Here is an 18,154-nt window from a genome sequence, read left to right on the forward strand (position 1 = left end):
CGCCACCGAATGTAGTACACTGGATCCGCATCCGACTATTGGAATTTTTAAGTGATTCTTCACCATTGAAAGATATTGCCAAAAATGATATGGATAGCACGATATCTCAAAAAGTTGTTGACAGATTCGTACAAAACTTGGTGGAAAGGTTGGGTGTATCGCAAGGACGAATTGATTCGATTTTGGTGAAGATCCGATTCTGGATCTGGATACGAGAATTATTTAATTTTTGTGTAAACAGTTCCTTTCTTACACATTACTGGGTCAATATTTCACCTCCACCTAGACATCAGCCCATTCTCTTTTTTAAGAGTTGTTCATTATTGAGTTTGCAGTTGTTTGTGTGTTGTCCTTTACCTGACTATTAAGTCTGGTGTTGGTTTAATGGTTAAGGTGGCTAGCTTGAGATCTTTGGGTCTTCAGTTCAAGCCCCTGTTGAGCCGTTGAAATAACAGCAGGTGGGTTGATTCAACCTGCCATCCTTCGGAGGTCGGCAAAATGAGTACCAGCTTACTGGTAGCAGGTGCACTGCATCGGCGGCATCGCTGCACTTCCAGAAAATGATGCAACCAGCAACCATAGGTTGCATGCAAAATAACAACAACCTGAAAATTGCCCCATGAGGATGCTATTGCATAAAATAATAGTGCTGTGAATAATAGTTTTGTGGAGATTCTGTCTGCTTTCCAAAATGTATTATTTTATTTTATTTGTTCCAGGATGAAGACTTTCTGGGTTTCTGTCAACCAAGCAAGCGTATGCTCCGCAAAGGCAAACATTTGATTCCTTTGTACTGTACTGTTTCAAAAATATTCTCCACCCGTCAAAAGTTTTAGGACACCCCCATTTTTCCAGTTTTTACTGAAATTTAAGCAGTTCAAGTCCAGTGAATAACCTGAAATGGTACAAAGCTGAGTTGTAAACTGCCAGAGGTTAAAAAAAGAAGTTTAGGTTTCCAAAAACTGAAAAATAATGTAAATTTCAGAGTTGTTAAAAAAGGCCCTTTTCAGGGAATAAGTAATGAGTTAGCAACTGCAGCTGTTTTGCAGCAATAGAAGTAAATTAAGCCTTGAAAGTTGATGCAAATAATTCCACAAGTGTCCCAACTTTTGTTGATTAGTTACAAACCCTCTGTCTGTATAAAAGCAGTGTTGTAACAGACTGTTGCTACACCCTCTGAAGCATTATTTGGACAATATTGCACTGCAGGTAGTAGTATATTGCTATCATAATGGTGAGAAAAAGACAATTAACAAAGGAAGACAGACAGACCATTATAACCCTTAAAAGTGTAGGTCTTTCCTTTAGAGAAATTGCAAAGAAATGCCAAGGTGTCAGTGAGTACAGTTTCCTATACCTTCAAAAGGCACTTGGAAACTGGAGGAAACTCCAACAGGAAGAGGTCTGGCAGATCCAAAGCCACAACACAATCAGAAGACAAGTTTCTGAGAGTCAACAGCTTGCGTGATAGGTGACTCACAGGACAGCAGCTTCAAGCACAGCTTAACACTGGTTGAAGTAAGGAAGTCTCAGTTTCAACTGTGAAGAGAAAACTTTGAGCTGCAGGTTTGACAGGTCGAGTGGCAGTAAGAAAGCCATTGCTAAGATGGCAAAATAAGAAAAAGAGGCTTCCCTAGCACATGAAGCACCGCCAGTGGACTACTGAAACTGGAAGAAGGTCTGATGGACCGATAAATCAAAATTTGAAGTCTTCGGTTCATCACGCAGGGTTTTTGTACGCCGTCGAGTCGGAGAAAGGATGGTTCCTCAGTGTGTGACACCAATTGTCAAACATGGAGGAAGAAGCGTGATGATCTGGGGCTCTTGCTGGATCCAGTCAGCAACTTGCACAGAGTGACTGGCACCCTGACCCAAAAGGGCAACCACAGCATTTTGCAGTGCCATACAATACCCTCTGGTCTACGCCTAGTTGGTCAGGGGTTCATCCTACAGCAAGATAACGACCCAAAACATACCTCCAGGCTATGTCAGAATTACCTTAGAAGAAAAGAACAAGACGGTAGGCTTCAAATCATGGAATGGCCAGCGCAGTCTCCAGACTTAAACCCCATCGAGCTGGTTTGGGATGAACTGGACAGAAGGGTGAAAGCAAAGCAACCTACAAGTGCAACACATTTGTGGGAACTTCTGCAACAGTGTTGGGAAGAACTTTCCGAACAATATTTGATTTCCATTGCAGAAAGAATGCCACGAGTATGTTCGGCTGTTATATCTGCAAAAGGTGGCTACTTTGATGAGTCAAAAATTTAGTTTAAATTTTGTTCAACAAAACGATTCCATGATGGTTTTTTTTAATCAGCAATTGTTTATTTGTTCTTTGCTTTAATTTCAGAGTACATTGATGCATTAAACTGCTTCAATTTCAGTAAAAACTGGAAAAATGGGGGTGTTCTAAAACTTTTGACCAGTAGAGTATATATATATTTTTTTTCTTTTGAATCTTGTTCTTTCTTGATATTCATTCATCTTTGTATCTCTACCTGCAGGTTCCCATCGCATTTCCTCCTCATTGCTCTCCTCACCCATCTTGTGCTCTTCGGCACCAGTTGAGGAGCCTCAAAAGGTGACGAGGGAGAGGATGGATGAAGCGTTGGAGGTTAAGAAAACGAAACCTACTGATGAAGGAAGTGAAATAATTAATTTGAAAGCAAAGGAGACTGTCAGAGTCCGAGAGAGAAGGCGCCAAAGAGAAAGAGCAAGAACACAGGAGAGGAAGCGCAAGAGGGAGAGGGAGAGGGAGAGGGAAAGGAAGCTTGAGAAAAATAAGCAGAAACAGAGAGAGCAGGTGCTTGAAAGGAAGCTTGTGAAAAATCAGCAGAAACAGAGAGAGCAGGTGCTTGAAAGGAAGCGCCAAAGAGAGAGGGAAAGGCAGCACCGGATAAAGAGGGAGAAGGAGCGACAAATACAGAGAGAAATGGAAAGAAAGGAGGAAAGTGGAATGTTGGTTGAAAGGAAGCGAGAACATAAAGTGCATCGTGTGAGTTGCAGAGAGAGGGACTTGAAACAGGAAAAAATCCCAAATTTGGAGTTTGGGAAGGAGATTCGCAGCGTTTCTCGTCGTCTAATTCGCCCGCCTTCTCGTTTTGCAGGCTCTGAGTTCCTGTTTGGAGTTGGGCGGAGGGAGGTCAGAGGAAGAGTGCTTGGTGGTGATGGTGAAAGGAACGAAGGAGACACCACTGAAAAATCAGGGATAGAGATCAGTGGAAAAGAGAAACTGGAAGAGAAGGAGATGATGAAGGAGGTGGTGAGGGTGGAGGAGGAAGAGGAAGATGAGAGGAAGGGGGAGGAGGAGGAGGAGGAGGAGGTGGTGGTGAAAATGGAGGTGGAAGAGGTGAGGGAAGTAAAGGAACAGAAACAGGAGGAGGAGCAAAAGAGACAAGAGGATACAGAGGGTATTAAAAACGATATAGAGGAGGAAAGCAAAGAAAGGGAAGGAGATGCTGATGACAAGGAAAGTGACATGGAGAGAGAGCCGCTTATATTGAGGAAAGTTCCATTGAGAGGGAAGGGAGAAATTATGGAGAAAGAAGCAAAAGAGGGGGAGAAGGAAGGAGATTCTGATCATAAGGAAAGTGACATGGAGAGAGAACCGCTAATACTGAGGAAAGTTCCATTGAGTGAGAAGGGAGAAATGATGGAGAAAGAAGCAACAGAGGGGGAGAGGAAAGGAGATTCTGATCATAAGGAAAGTGACATGGAGAGAGAGCCGCTAATATTAAGGAAAGTTCCATTGAGTGAGAAGGGAGAAATGGTGGAGAAAGAAGCAAAAGAGGGGGAGAAGGAAGGAGATTCTGATCATAAGGAAAGTGACATGGAGAGAGAGCCACTGATACGAAGGAAAGTTCCATTGAGTGAGAAGGGAGAAATGATGGAGAAAGAAGCAAAAGAGGGGGAGAGGGAAGGAGATTCTGATCATAAGGAAAGTGACATGGAAAGAGAGATGAGCGTGTTGGAGATTGATACTGAAAGAAGTGATATGGAGAAGGATGAAGGTAAAGAAAGGTTGAGTGGGAAAAAGAAGAAGAAGAAGAAGAAAAAGAAAAAGATCAAAGGGCCTAATGAGAGGCAAATAGGGGGATCTGAGAGGGACAGTGGAAGCAGCCTTACATCTGGAGTGGATAGAGGAAGTGGAGAGACTGGCAGAGATGGCAGCACTCGAAGCAGGGAAAGTGATAGGGAGAGTGGGAGAGAGAGTGGAGAGAGGCTTTTGTTGCGCATCCCAGCTTGGGTGTGGAAGTCTGGTGGTCAAGAACCAAAGATGGAGCAAGAGGGGGAGTGTGAAAGGGAGCAAAACAAGCCTGAAGGAGATTTTGGAAAGAGTGATGACAAAAAGGTGAAGTTATTGGAGAAATTTGAGGCGATTATGCAGGAAATGGAAGGCCTTAAAAATCCACGAGCTAAGGCCATACTTGAAAAGGATGCACCAAGCGAGACCCCCTCTGATTTGGTACCGGACGAGGGCTCTGCTTGTACCGAAGTGCTCGATTGTCCGGTCGACAGGGAGGTTAACGACGTGCTAGGAAGTGGTTGCAAGTTGGATGAAGACTGGCTCAAGTTTCCTTTGTCTCCCTCAATTGCTGATGCTCCTCAGGTGCTGGAATTTTCACTTTTTCTGTGTTTGGACATTTGTAGCTCTTTTTGCTGAGAATGTATTTCTCTGAGGTTTCGACATTGCACATGCTCTTTGAGCTGTGGCATATTGAATGGTGCAAAGGTCGTTGTGACCTTAATATAAGGTTTTTGGCCTATTGGTCCCCATTCGTAGTGCTGTAGTTAATCGGCATCATTGTTTCCGATAAGAGAGTGTTAATTTTATATTTTACTCCCTACGTGTTGGAGTTAATTTCTGGTCAGAGGCTTGTATTCCGTGAGTTATTTTTATTTTTAGCAACACAATGAAATGACGTTTGGAATTGCCAAGCGTCATGTTCAAAACATTTGATAACAAAATGGTTTACTGTGCTTTTTCCATCACCACATCCACAACCCTCCTTACACCCATCTTTGTCTCTCTTCCCCTTTTCCGTTTCTTCCTCCTCCTATCCCTCCAGCTTGCCCACTCTCTTTCTCTTCCAGCAGCTCCCATTTCTCCTTTACCTCCACACCCACCTCAAACCCTACCCTTCATCCCTCCAAATACCCCTTGAATACAACCCCACCGACCTACCCTCTTTTTTCATCGCTCCATTCGATCTACCCTCACCCCCTTCTCTTTACCTTTTTTGTCACACTCTTGCCTTCTCACTCCTCCTTCTTCCCCCCTCCCCTTTTTTGTTTCTTTTACAGCCTACAGCTCTCAGCTACTCCCCCCAACCACTATCCCCAGCTACCCATACCAGCCCGCAGGCCATACCATCTCCCTCTCCCTCGCTGTCTCCCTCTGTGTCCCCTCCTGCATCTCCCGTTCTCTCTTCGTTCTCCCTCGTGCCGGAGTGCGTTGTAAGAGTCAGACGAGTACCAGTGAGGAGGAGGGAAAAAAGGATTGCGATGGAGGTGAGTGTCCAAGCCTAACGGCATGGTGAGCGAGTGTGATGAAGAAGGAAGCACTGTGGGATGGGAATTGTTTAGGAAGTGACCGGTAAGTGCTGGTTATTTTTTTTTTTTTGTTCAGTATTGAAGGTTCACTAAGGAGATTACACACACCATATCCAGGACAAAAACAGTAGGACACATCAGTGTATGTTGCATGAGTTGCAAGTATGAGGATGTATGTTGGCAGAAGTATTGTTGCATAAGACTGATATTGTTCGTATTGATTCTCCCAAGCCTCTCACCCCAAGTCCTCGGATCAAACATGTTTGCCGACGTGCTTCGGTGGCACTGCAGCAACCTCGTGCCTCTCTACCCTCTCTACTCCAGAGTATCTCACCCTCGGAATCTCCTGCTATCTCTCCTGCACTCTCTCTCACTTTGAGTGCTCTCCCGTTGGATGAGAGGGATGCCGTCTTATCTCGATTAACAGGTCTGGGCATTTAATTCTTATCTATAGTCTTCTTGCTGAAGGCGAATGTTGCTTTTGGTTGTGCGCTATTGAATAAATTGGTATCATAATCCAGTCGGTGTGTGCTATGTAACTGGACAAAAAGGTGCAAACTTGCCCTGATGGCCTTTTAAACAACCCATCCCAGCATCAGGGCAATGATGTGTTCCAGGTTGTGAGATCAATCAGAGCCAACTATTTACTTCTCCCTCTTGATCTCACCTGGTCTTACCGTTTCCTCTTTGGTTTGGTTTGTTTGTTACCTCTGCCACCGAAAGTGAAGCAGGTTGTTTTCACCCCTTTCTTTCTTTTTGTTTGTGTGCAGGATATCTCAAAAAAGTTGTGGATGGATTCAGATGAAACTTGGTGGACCTCGGTATGTGACAAGGAAAAAGTGATTCAATTTTGGCGAAGATCCGAATCGGGATCTGGATACCAGAATTATTTATTTTTAAAAAGTGATTCTTCACCATTGAGAGATGGGGCCAAAAACGATATAGTACTGTATAGCATATTTCAAAAATGTATTGGGCCCGATATGTTCTCGTGGAACAGGCATTTTGTGGCGGAGATATGTGCTCGACTGAATGCCTTCGAGTTAATTTTTTTAATGCTTGTGGAAGATGTGGAACACAAAACAGACCATAACGCAACAAACCAAGAACGGCACTCGGTCTTCTGCCAGGCTGAAAGTTTACGTTCTGTATCCCACTGATCGGCCGGATTTGCCTCCGGACCTTAACCAAAATCTAATTGGCTTGTTCTTGTCACCTACCCTACTCATCCACCACGATGTGTCATAATCCGTCCATAACTGTTTAAGATATTGTACGATATATCGTTTTTGGCCATATCTTTCAATGGTAAAGAATCACTGAAAAAATCTCAGATCCAGATCCAGATCTTCACCAAAATCTAAACAATTTCTCCTTGTTATACACCCAACCCATCCACCAAGTTTCATCCGAATCTGTCCATAACATTTTAAGATATTCTGCTCACAAGCAGACACACAGACGTGTGAAAACATAACCTCCATCCACCTGCGGTGGTGGAGGTAATAAGGAAACTAGTGGAAAAGGGGAGGGATGTTAGGAAAGAGACCAACAGCAGGGAAGATGGTCATTTCGGGAATTGAGATCAAGTGGGAAGGGGACGTATGGAGTGATCAAGCCTGACACAAGCTCAAACAAAACCAGAAGAGAAAAGGAAAACATGGGTATGAAACAGAAATGGAACGAGAATGGTGAGGGAGAATGGAGAAAACAATAACCTGGAAAGGAAGGCACGTGCTTGGGGAGTTTTAATAGTTGGAAAATATCATGGGTATGGATGGGGGATGACCTGAGGTAATGGTGAACAGCTATCTGGGAGCCCTGGAGGGAAGAATGAAACTGAACAGATTGAGAAAGTTTGTTCCACAGATGGGAAAAAGAACATATGAGTGGAGGTGAGCTGTGAACTTAGATTTTGTGAGTTTCACCAGAAGGGGACATTAGTGTACTGCATGTACCCCACATAAATCTGGGATGGCAGGGAGGGTGAGTAGGGGGACGAGGGAGCTAAGCAAGGAAAGGTTGGAGGTTGCAAGGTGACAAAGGAGGTAGTAGAAGACAGATGGACCACCAACCTGTTTGCGTTGCGAGAGTAACAGGCCTGGAGTCTCAGCTTCATCACGGAAGATTCCAATGATTTTGAAAGCCTTGGTATCCACAGCATCAAGAAGTGCAAGGTGTGAGGCAGGGCTGCCAGTCCAAAGGGGAGAGCAGTACTACATCGAGCTGCAGATTAAGACCTTTAAAGTGGAGTTAGTGATTTCCAAGGAAAGACTGATTGAGGATGCTTAGTCTGTGACTAGCTTTGGAGACCAACTTGGAAATGTGGCTTGGATGGTGAAGCCCAAAGGTTTGAGTGACTCATCTTCAAAAGGTTTGTTAAAGAAGTAGATGGGAGGGTTTGCCAGTTGTTTCTTGTGAAGCAACAGTGAGAGTGAGAGATTTGTCGTGATTGAAAGGCATATTCCAGGTGTTTGACCAACTTGTAATTCTATCAATGGTTGAAGAGAGGGAAGAGGCGGCAGCCTGCCTGTCTAAAGGATGAGGGATGTCATGGCAGAGGGTGGAGTCATCGACAAAGAGATGAGGATTTTCCAGAGAATTTGAAAAATCGTTTGAGCCATGGCTGCCTCGGCCCCATTGTTTTGGTGGATGTGTCGTGGTGTTTCCCTGAGAGAATTGCATTTGGTGTAGTGCTGCTGCTTTCATTCAGCTTAGGGGTGAAGACTGCTGGTGATGGTCTCCCCCATTAAAACGGACGTTTCTTTTCTGTAAGGTGTCGTGTCATTATCTCAGGATCTTGTGGAATCCAAGCCTTCAATTCCTTGAATACCAATCGCTACACTGAATCTTTGAGTCATCAAATTAGCCGAGTCCGTTTTAGTGGTGTTTTACCCGTCGTGTGTGCCTTTCCTTGGCTCAGCACATTGTTGCTATGTGATGGTGGGAAAGGAGGTAATATGCATGGCCTGTGTGTGTTTTGGGTTCCGTGCTTCTTGGAGCGAATGAAAATGTTATTGATGTTTTCACTTTATTTTGTTTTTCCTTTTTTATTTTCAAAAACTCTTGTATAGGGAAAACTCGGTTCACTCTCTGTTGAGACCAAGCCAATGTTCCTTCCTTTGCTGTGACTTGTTTCAGATGAATCATCAGATCTTGATTCAGATGGAGGCACCTGGACTGACCGGCAGACAGGTGAGCATCTGCCGTGCTTGTGCAAGTTGGCCTTACATAAGGTTTGTGAGGATAAAGAACAAGGCAGCAGGATAGCTCAATTGGTTCAATGCTCAACATCGAGCTCTCGTCTGGGTTTGATCCACAATCGAGTGCTAATTAATAATTGTTGTTCTAGTGTAGTGCCAACATGGGTATGCCGCAGAGCATGGGTATCTCAGTATCTCAGATATCAACATGGGTATCAACATGGGCATCTCAGAGTATGTTGTCCTTCTGATGTATAATAACTTGCAGCTGGCTCTTTCATCTCCATCTGCGTTGTAAACCTCAAGATGCCATGATATCTTTAAAAGATAGTGGGCCATTGTTTGCACTGGTACCCTGGCAAACTTCCCCACCTGGCTTTTGGCATCATGGAGTACGGTAGTACTCCATATTGAGGGATGATACGGGGAAAAAAATGGCTGCCCATTCAAATGAGTATACAATGATAGGCTTATAAACTACCAAAGAGTGAAGTCATAAGCATTTAAAAGCCATAACTTTTATTCTCGAGTTTTCTGAACTACCAAGACTTAAATAGACGTCAGCATACATCGTTCAAGTGCCACGATGAGAGATCGCTAAAACGCCAATTTGTACTTCTGCTTCTTCCTCTCTCAAAGTAATGTAAAACTGTAGCCCAACCTACCTCAATTACTGCTGAAGCCATGATGGTGATTCCAATGAGAGGAAGTTACTTTGTCTCTGGTCTGGTGTACACAACCCAGAATTAAAAAAAATATATCGAAAACATCAATTGTTTTATTAGGAAAATAAATCAAACATAACTGTGGACTCAACCAAACCAGGCCATGATGGGAGTAGGGAGGGGGGGAGGTGGGGGGGGGGATGGACAGTACCATTCCAAAAGCAATTCATATCCAAACCATCACCCAAATCAACTGAAACAAGTATTAAAACAATTTAATAACATAGTTGGATTTAATCCATCCAAAATAACAAAATATATAAAACATTATGCATTTTATTACTTCAAAAAGTTGCAGAAACAAGAAAACAAAAAAACGTTCAGAAAAAAATTGTAAAAACAGAGAGATGAAATCTCAAAAAAGCAACCAAACAAGGTATGAATGCCACCACATTACGATTCCACAATACGACACCACACTCCTCATGGATTACCATCACGACATCGTTTGTTGTTCCATCACAATCCCACAACAAAAGTAAAATGTCAAAAGATGTTGTGATGGTAATCCATAAGAAGATTGTGGTGTATTGTTTCGTAATGTGGTGGCTTTCCAACCTTGTTTGGTTATTTTTTTGAGATTTCATCCTTCTATGTTTTTACATTACAATATTTTTTTTTCTTGTGTAATTAGCACTACCTGCTTTCAGGTGAGTTTGCTGACATGTGGTTGAAGCACAGCTATTATGGAACAAATAGCCTTTACAGCTGCTCAAAATAACCTTGTTACCTTCACCAGGGGAGGAGTTACCCTCGACACTTGGGTTGTTTGTTACTTGGCAAAAAAATTTTCACCAAGTATGTTGGTCTGTTGTGTTTGTCTGTCTGTCTGTCACATGATTTTTGGCCACAGTTTTCAAGCAATCGTTCTGAATTTTTTTTTGTGTATTTAGGTGACCGGCCAAGGACAGCAACACTTAATTCTGGTGAAGATCTGAATCCCGATCTGGATCTGAGACTTTTTTAAGTGATTCTTCACCAATGAGAGATCGGGCCAAAATGATATATAGCACAATATCTCAATATTATGGATGAATTCCAACGAAACTTGGTGGACATGTTGGGAATGCCACCAGGAAGAATTGATTAAACTTTGATGAAGATCCTCATCTAGATCTGGGCACAATAATTATTTAATTTTTAAATAAAATAAAGACCAATTACTGCACCGGAGTCCCAAGAAGGAAGCTACACACACACACACACACACACACACACACACACACACACACACACACACACACACACACACACACACACACACACACACACACACATACTGCATTATGTACTAGTACGTACTTACAAGAGCTATTTTATTTGAAGTTATAACCTTAATTTATAAGCAATCCACTAATTTCCCAACTGCCCGGATCATCAGCTGGACACCGATTTTCATCGAGGTTTCGATCCTTTCAGCCAAGAACCTCTCCAAACGCCGGATCCACAACCCTGGTCACAGTTCCACATCAGTAGATTACTCGACATCAATGGACCCACAACCTCAAAGTTGTGTCCAGTCAGTCAGTCAACACAGCAATGCAATATCATTATTCATACTCGTTTAATTATTTTTATTTAAAGTATTACTACATTTGACTAACTTTAATCATACACCACTTTATATGATAATATATTGAGCGATAAACCCTTTACCTGTAACCATATTCATTACACAGCACCTCCACCTAACCATAGACTCAAACTGTCATTCAAATATTCAAACTGTCATTAACAACCCGATTTTAACATGCTGCACTGCCTTACCGAGCAACCAACAACTTCTTCTTCTTCTTCTTCTTCTTCTACTTCTTCTTCTTCTTCTTCTTCTTCTTCTTCTTCTTCTTCTTCTTCTTCTTATACTTCTTATACTTCTTATACTTCTTATACTTCTTATACTTCTTATACTTCTTATACTTCTTATACTTCTTATACTTCTTATACTTCTTATACTTCTTATACTTCTTACACTTCTTACACTTCTTATCCTCATCCTCATCCTCATCCTCATCATCCTCATCATCCTCATCCTCCTGTTGGGGGTCGCCACAGCGGATCATCCGTTATGATCCGCATAATGATTTGGCACAGGTTTTACGCCGGATGCCTTTCCTGACGCAACCCTGGTCGCCTCTTACAACACAGGGATATGGTACACCTATTCTAACCGGGGCATACACCGAGCCCAGTACACTGGTACTCACTTCGGCGACCTCGGAAGGATGGCAGGCTGAGTCAACCTCATGGTGTGTATTAATTCAAGCGGCCAACGGGGCTTGAACTCAGGACCTTTTGGGTCCGAAGCTGCGATCCTAACCACTATGCCAACACCAGGCTAAACCACCAACAAATTATTTTTAGTGGTGTTTGCAGAGTCCGTTTTGGACCAACAAATCTTTCATTGAGGTTTCGATCCTTTCAGCCAAGAACCTCTCCAACGCCGGATCCACAACCCCGGTCACAGTTCCACACCAGTAGATTACTCAACATCAATGGACCCACAACTTCAAAGTTGTGTCCAGTTAGTCAGTCAACACAGCAATGCAATATCATTATTCAAACTCATTTAATTATTATTTTTATTTCAAGTATTACTACATTTGACTAACTTTAGGTCCAACTTGGACCTAACAACCACCAACAAATTATATTCATGCTTATTTATAATGTATTTTATAAATAATTGGCTGCTCTTCGAGCACCCTTATTCTGGCACACCTTATTTTCATCTTGGTGGGGCAACTTAGCATAACAATTGTGCATTTTGTGAGGAAAGCACCAAATTTGGCACACTAGTAGCCTATCATATTATGAACAGATTTGGATCTTGGGCCATCTCAAAATTTTTGATGGCAGTGGAAAATGGCTGCCACAGCCATCAGTGGCTGAATTTGAGATGGCCCAATATCCAAATCTGTTCATAATATGATAGGCTACTAGTGTGCCAAATTTGGTGCTTTCCTCACAAAATACACAATTGTTATGCTATATTTAGCTAAGTTGCCCCACTATCTGTCTGTCTGTCCGCGAAACTTTGGTCAAGCCTCGGGGCTAAACCACTCAACCAATTCCAATTAAATTTGGGAGGTAGGACCAATATTTCTGGGAATCGTGTGCTTTCGAATATGGGACCCTGGGCCCTAGCCATGGCATAGCAACGGCCCTTTAAAGTGGTCAAAAAATCGAAAAATCGAAGCTTAGAGTTCTGTACGCAATCTATCGAGCTCCCTTCATGCCAATTTGCAGCCCTAACAAAAAATATTTGTAGGAGGCGATAGGTTTTGGGCGAGTACATGTTGAACATTTCAGAAACGGTTCATTGCGAATATCTCTCAGAGAAAGAGTCTGATTTTGATGAAACTTGGGTGAAATCTGTACAATGTGGCTAGCATGTACACAAAAATGAATGGTTGCTATGCACACCTCCGTTGCTTAGCAACAGCTAAAATACTTTATCGTACATTGTACACTTAATGTGGACTGTACAAAAAAATCAATACCTTTGAAACTGGACCTCCGAGGGACCTGTTTTTTTTTGTGCCCAAGGAGAATGTCTTACAGCATCATATAAAAAAATAAAATCTTTAGCGAATAGATAAATGTAATTACCAGGGCTGCCATTTGTTAGAGTCTCTTTGGAAACATGCCTGAAATTTCACAAGGTGGGTTTCTGGGCGCAAACTAAGAGGGCTGTGATGATCATATTTATTGTGCTAAATTGATTGATAGCATGTACATGAATATCGGCTAGTCGCGTCGGCCAGCTTTCCATATAGAGCGAGCAGCCATGTCGCCTTCCGGCTTGTATGAATTAATTAATTACTTTTATTTTATTTATTTGTTCTATTTATATAATTTTTTAAATCTAAATACATGCTTTTAATACTAATTCATTATTATTATATCAAATGCAATGCAACAGGAACTTGATTACATGAAAACCAACCAAACTTAAATAAAAGGTGACGATGGAGTCTAAAGAGATTCTCACAAGACCTGATCGAACAATCCTCTGTTTAATATGATGGGAAAAACCTTCGCAGCATGTACCACAACATCATCCTTTACTGAACAAATTCTTGCAAATCTAAGTATCTGAGATGAAAAGACATTGTAAACCCATTTTAATTGGTACATTGCGACCTGGAAAGGTGTACAAGACTACAGGGAAACTGAAATCATCAACTTTATGATATACACTTGGACTAAATATATTCTGTTCAACTCTAACCAACACATCCAGATATGCAGTAACTGTACAATCATTCCCACTCCTGTTTACAATCAGGTTATCTGGATAAATCTTGTGAAGCTGCTGATCAAAAATATTATAGTTAACCACACACATATCATTGATATAACGACTTGTATGAGATAATATTTTAGCTAATCCTAATTTTTTTTCTTCTTCATCAGTTTCTGCATAAATGAAAATTCACAGAAAATAATTTTAAAAATATATCTGCTAGTCAGGGGGCTGTAATTCCCCTCCCCCCCCCCATGGGAATACCCTTAACCTGTTGAAACATTAAACACACTAAAACACAAGTATTAAATAAAATAAAATTATCATCCTTAAACTTCTACTTATCAAAACAATGAAAACTTGAGTGTCTATTTCTAGAAAGAATGTTCTCTCAAACCAGACACATAAAAACTTATTAAAAGAGTTAAAAACCTTCTCGATCACTTTGAAGAGTGAGTCCCTTTTTTTGAAAAAATCAAAAACTTAAACTGACTTGATATTGAGACATCTAATCCTATCTCCAAACTCTAAATATGAATTAATGCTCCAAAAAGTGTTCATACCAGAATTATTCTCAACCAATAATCATCCGATTGACTTGAAATTTGAAGACCATTCGCATATCAGGTCACTGAATTCAACCACCGATTAATTTTGAGGTAAACATAGGCCAAAAGGCCAGTTTGGGCCAAATTTTCTAAAATCCTCAATTTTCATCCGATTGACTTGAAATTTGAAAAGGATTTACATATCAGGTCACTGAATTCAACCACCAATTATTTGTGAGGTCAATATAGGCCAAAACGTCATCGGCCAAATTTCTAAAATTGTCCATTTTCATTCGATTGACATGAAATTTCAAGAGCATTTTCATATCACATCACTGAATTCAACCACCAATTAATTTTGAGCTCAACACAGGCCAAAATTCTAAGATTGTTTCTAAAATTGTCAATTTTCATCCAGTTGACTTAAAATTTGAAGATGGTTTGCATATCGGCTTACTGAATTCAAGCACCAATTATTTTTGAGGTCAACATTGGTCAAAAGGTCAACATAGGCCAAATTTCTAAAATTGTCAATTTTCATCCGATTGACTTGAAATTTGAAAAGGATTTACAAATCAGGTCACTGAATTCAACCACCTATTTGTGAGGTCAACATAGGCCAAATTTCAAAAATTGTCCATTTTCATTCGATTGACATGAAATTTGAACAGGAGTTTCGTATCGGCTCACTCAATGCAACCAACAAGAAAAAGAGCAATCAATTGCAGACTGCAAACCCTCGCGAGGACTTCTTTTGTGTGGCATTTGTGTTCTCGTGTGTTAGGTGATTAATGAGACATAATTAGAACTGATGCTTTGTAAGTGCTTGCAGTGATGACTGGGTAACAAGACATCTCGCTTTGATGCAACCCTAATTTGATCCGACACCTGACCATGACCCATGAAATTTGGTTATTATTATTCATTTTTCAATTGAATTTACAATGGGATTAAAATAAATTAAATTCAAATCAAATGGAAGACCAAATAGGTACAGTCCTGCATTGGAGGAGTAATCAGAAGGAACCCAAACAAGCAAAAAGCAGAGATGAAGTAATCAGAAGGAACCTGGATAGGATCCACATTTCAGCTGCTAACCCTCCACCCTCAAACCCATCCGGGCACAGCCAAGTGAGCCTTATTCAATAAATAAATAAATAAATAAATAAACCAAAAGAACCCAGATCCAAAAAAATTATATAATTTTGGCTGCCAGACCATTTGTCCAATCAAGTTGAAATTTAAAACATGTATTCCCCATCAATACTAGGTCATAAATGTGAAGTTTCATGTCGATTGATTAAGCGGTTCCAGAGACAATTTTTTTTAATATTTTCTTCAATCCAATATGGCTGGCAAACCATGTGACCTGTGACATCATGTGTGAAACTTTTGTTCCTCATGGATAGGTGGTCATACGTGAAACGTTTTTTTTTTTTTTTTTTTTTTTTTTTTTTGTATACCTTGGTCGAGGCTCGTATGAGAGCTAACACACAACTCACAGCAAGGAGGCATGAGACAAGAGGGGCGGGAGTGGAAGGGACAAAACAGTGGGGAACAGACACATTAGGTGAACTGTTGAAGAGAGAGGGATGGGGATGGGACGGGGAACATGGCGAAGAGAAGATGGACATTTCAGGGACTTTCAGGAAGGAAAGCAGGAGAAATGAAGGAAGTGGGCTTGGGTGGATTATCGGGGGTAGAAAAGATCGAGGATTTGGATGGGGGAAGATAAGAGGTGGTGGTGAACAGCTGTTTTGAAAGCCTGGAGGGAAGAATGGGAAAGAATAGAGTGAGGAAGTTTATTCCAAAGGCGGGAAAAAAGAGGAATGAAAGAGTGAAGATGAGCAGTGATTCGTGATTTTGGTAGTTTTACCAGAAGGGGGTTGTTGGCGGACCTTGAGCGCCCTGTGGAAATGTGGTGGGGACAAATCACAGAGAGAGCAGGGGGGGCAAGGCTGGAGAGGAGTCGGTAGAAGACAGAAAGACCACCGACCAACCTGCGGTGATTGAGTGAGAGGCCCAAAGACTCAGCTTCATTGCGGGAGATGCCGATGATCTTAAATGCCCTGGTTTCGACAGCGTGAAGCCGAGAAAGGTGGGAGGCAGGAGCACCAGCCCAGAGGGGAGAGCAGTACTCCATCAGGCTACGGACAAACGTTTCACCTCGATTTGTTCAGCCACTTCAGAGAAGATTTTTGAAGGTTAAAAATTTTTTTTAACATTATGGTTGCTGAATCACGTGACCAATGACATCATCAATTTTATTCCTGTGGACCATTTTATCTCCAGATGACCCTCAAAATTTTTCATACTGATCAGATGTAGCATTCTACATATGCAATTATGACATCATAAAGAAGGCACCTATGATGTCATCAAAAAAACAAAATCACATTTATTCCCCATGAGTTCTTGCCGTGTGCCAAGTTTCAATTTTTTCCTTGGTGCGGTTTCAGAGATGGACGTGCAAAGTTTTTTTTATTTATTTATTTATTTATTTTTTCCTAACATGGCTGCCACACCACGTGACTTATGAAGTCAAAATTATGATTAAAACCTTCTACTTGAGTAGTCGCATCGATGGTGAAAATTTCGTCTCAATCCGACAAGCGGTTGCGGAGTAAAACAATAGTTCTGTGCGGACAAAAGCAAATGGACCTCCCGTGAGGGTAATAACGCAGGTAGTAAGCAGGGTGAACATACGTCTGCTGACTGAGTTAGAAGGTAAATATTATGTAAACCTACTAACTTTTAAGTGGATGAACGAAACTGACTGTGCACTGGAGTTGAGAAATTACATAAGTTAATCGCCATATTGGGGGTTCAACTCCTGACATTTTGGGGGAAATTGTTTGTCATGTTTAAATTTATAAGCATGATAAAATAAGTGGTGGAATGCAGATGGCTCGCAAATGTAGATGGCTCTTTAAACAAGACAGCAAAGTCGAACCTCCTGCATTTCTTTGAAGCCAGCGTCCACCCAGCACCTGTAACGGAAACCATTCCTTGTGGGAGCATTTCGATTTTTGATGGAATGGCAATGCTGCAGTAGCTGTGTCAACAGAATAACACAGCCACGTTCAGATTGCTTGCTGATTACCTACTCAAGCAGCTAGTTGACATGGCATAAAGTTTCACAGTGATGTTGTGGATACGTATTGGCAGCTCATCTTAATGTGGTGAGAGGGGTCAAAGAACAGCTGTTGGCATTCAGCTCATGAGGATCTATGCTGAGGAGCAGAAAGTCCCTCAACAATGGAAGAAATTCCTCTCCTGCAATGAGAATAAGGCGGCACTCGTACGTTTTGTTTTCAAGACCTGGAGTCACCGTCCTGAACATATTCTGAGGAATGTTTGTGTTGGCACATGATAGAGAGTACCATTCACTTTGTGATGTTGAAGAGATCCTGGAGGTAAAATCCTTAAAGTTGCTGAAATGTAACCATGAAGTGGCTGATTCAAGAATGTTTTGCCACTGGCAGTACGCTGCTGCTTCTCTTCCCTTTTCCAGCTCATCAGCCAACAGCTCTTCCTCTGTCATAATCAAGAGCCCAGATACAAATGTGTTTGTCATTTGTGTGGCTAAAGCCCCTGAAATTGGAACCGAAGTTATTCCTCACACTGGCAGAGGTAACAAGAGGCGCACAATCAATTTGAGTGCTCTGCAAAATAATCTGGGATCAAGTGTGAGAGTGATGCCCTCACCAGCCTTCACTGCTTTACAGGATGTTTTATGGGAAATGTGAAATCCAAGAAGAAGCTGGACACAACTTGTTTCTGTGAGCTGCCAAGGCATGCCCCCAACAAGTGACTCTCTGCAGAAACATCTGTTGAGGGATAACTACGACGCTGCAATTCACACCAGGTGTCTGG

The 18,154-nt window shown here is 41.7% G+C and overlaps 1 protein-coding gene across 2 annotated transcripts in view; it reads left to right on the forward strand.

Moving 5' to 3' along the window:
• Positions 1 to 655: 655 nt before the first annotated feature.
• LOC147016363 (uncharacterized) overlaps positions 656 to 18,154 on the forward strand; it is a 183,131-nt gene continuing 165,632 nt past the window's right edge. Inside the window, exons 1-5 of one of the 2 annotated variants that reach the window (XM_085844977.1) lie at positions 656 to 771; positions 2,508 to 4,612; positions 5,308 to 5,514; positions 5,788 to 5,983; positions 8,698 to 8,751. In XM_085844977.1, the coding sequence (XP_085701103.1) occupies positions 759 to 771; positions 2,508 to 4,612; positions 5,308 to 5,514; positions 5,788 to 5,983; positions 8,698 to 8,751 (2,575 nt within the window). In that variant the 5' untranslated portion in view covers positions 656 to 758. The remainder of the gene's footprint in view (positions 772 to 2,507; positions 4,613 to 5,307; positions 5,515 to 5,787; positions 5,984 to 8,697; positions 8,752 to 18,154) is intronic. The other variant, XM_085844976.1, reaches the window with a different exon arrangement.

The sequence above is a fragment of the Eptatretus burgeri genome, chromosome 11 (assembly GCF_056783735.1).
Source record: "Eptatretus burgeri isolate ZD-2024b chromosome 11, Ebu_testis_v1, whole genome shotgun sequence".
In the NCBI taxonomy this organism is placed as follows: domain Eukaryota; kingdom Metazoa; phylum Chordata; class Myxini; order Myxiniformes; family Myxinidae; genus Eptatretus; species Eptatretus burgeri.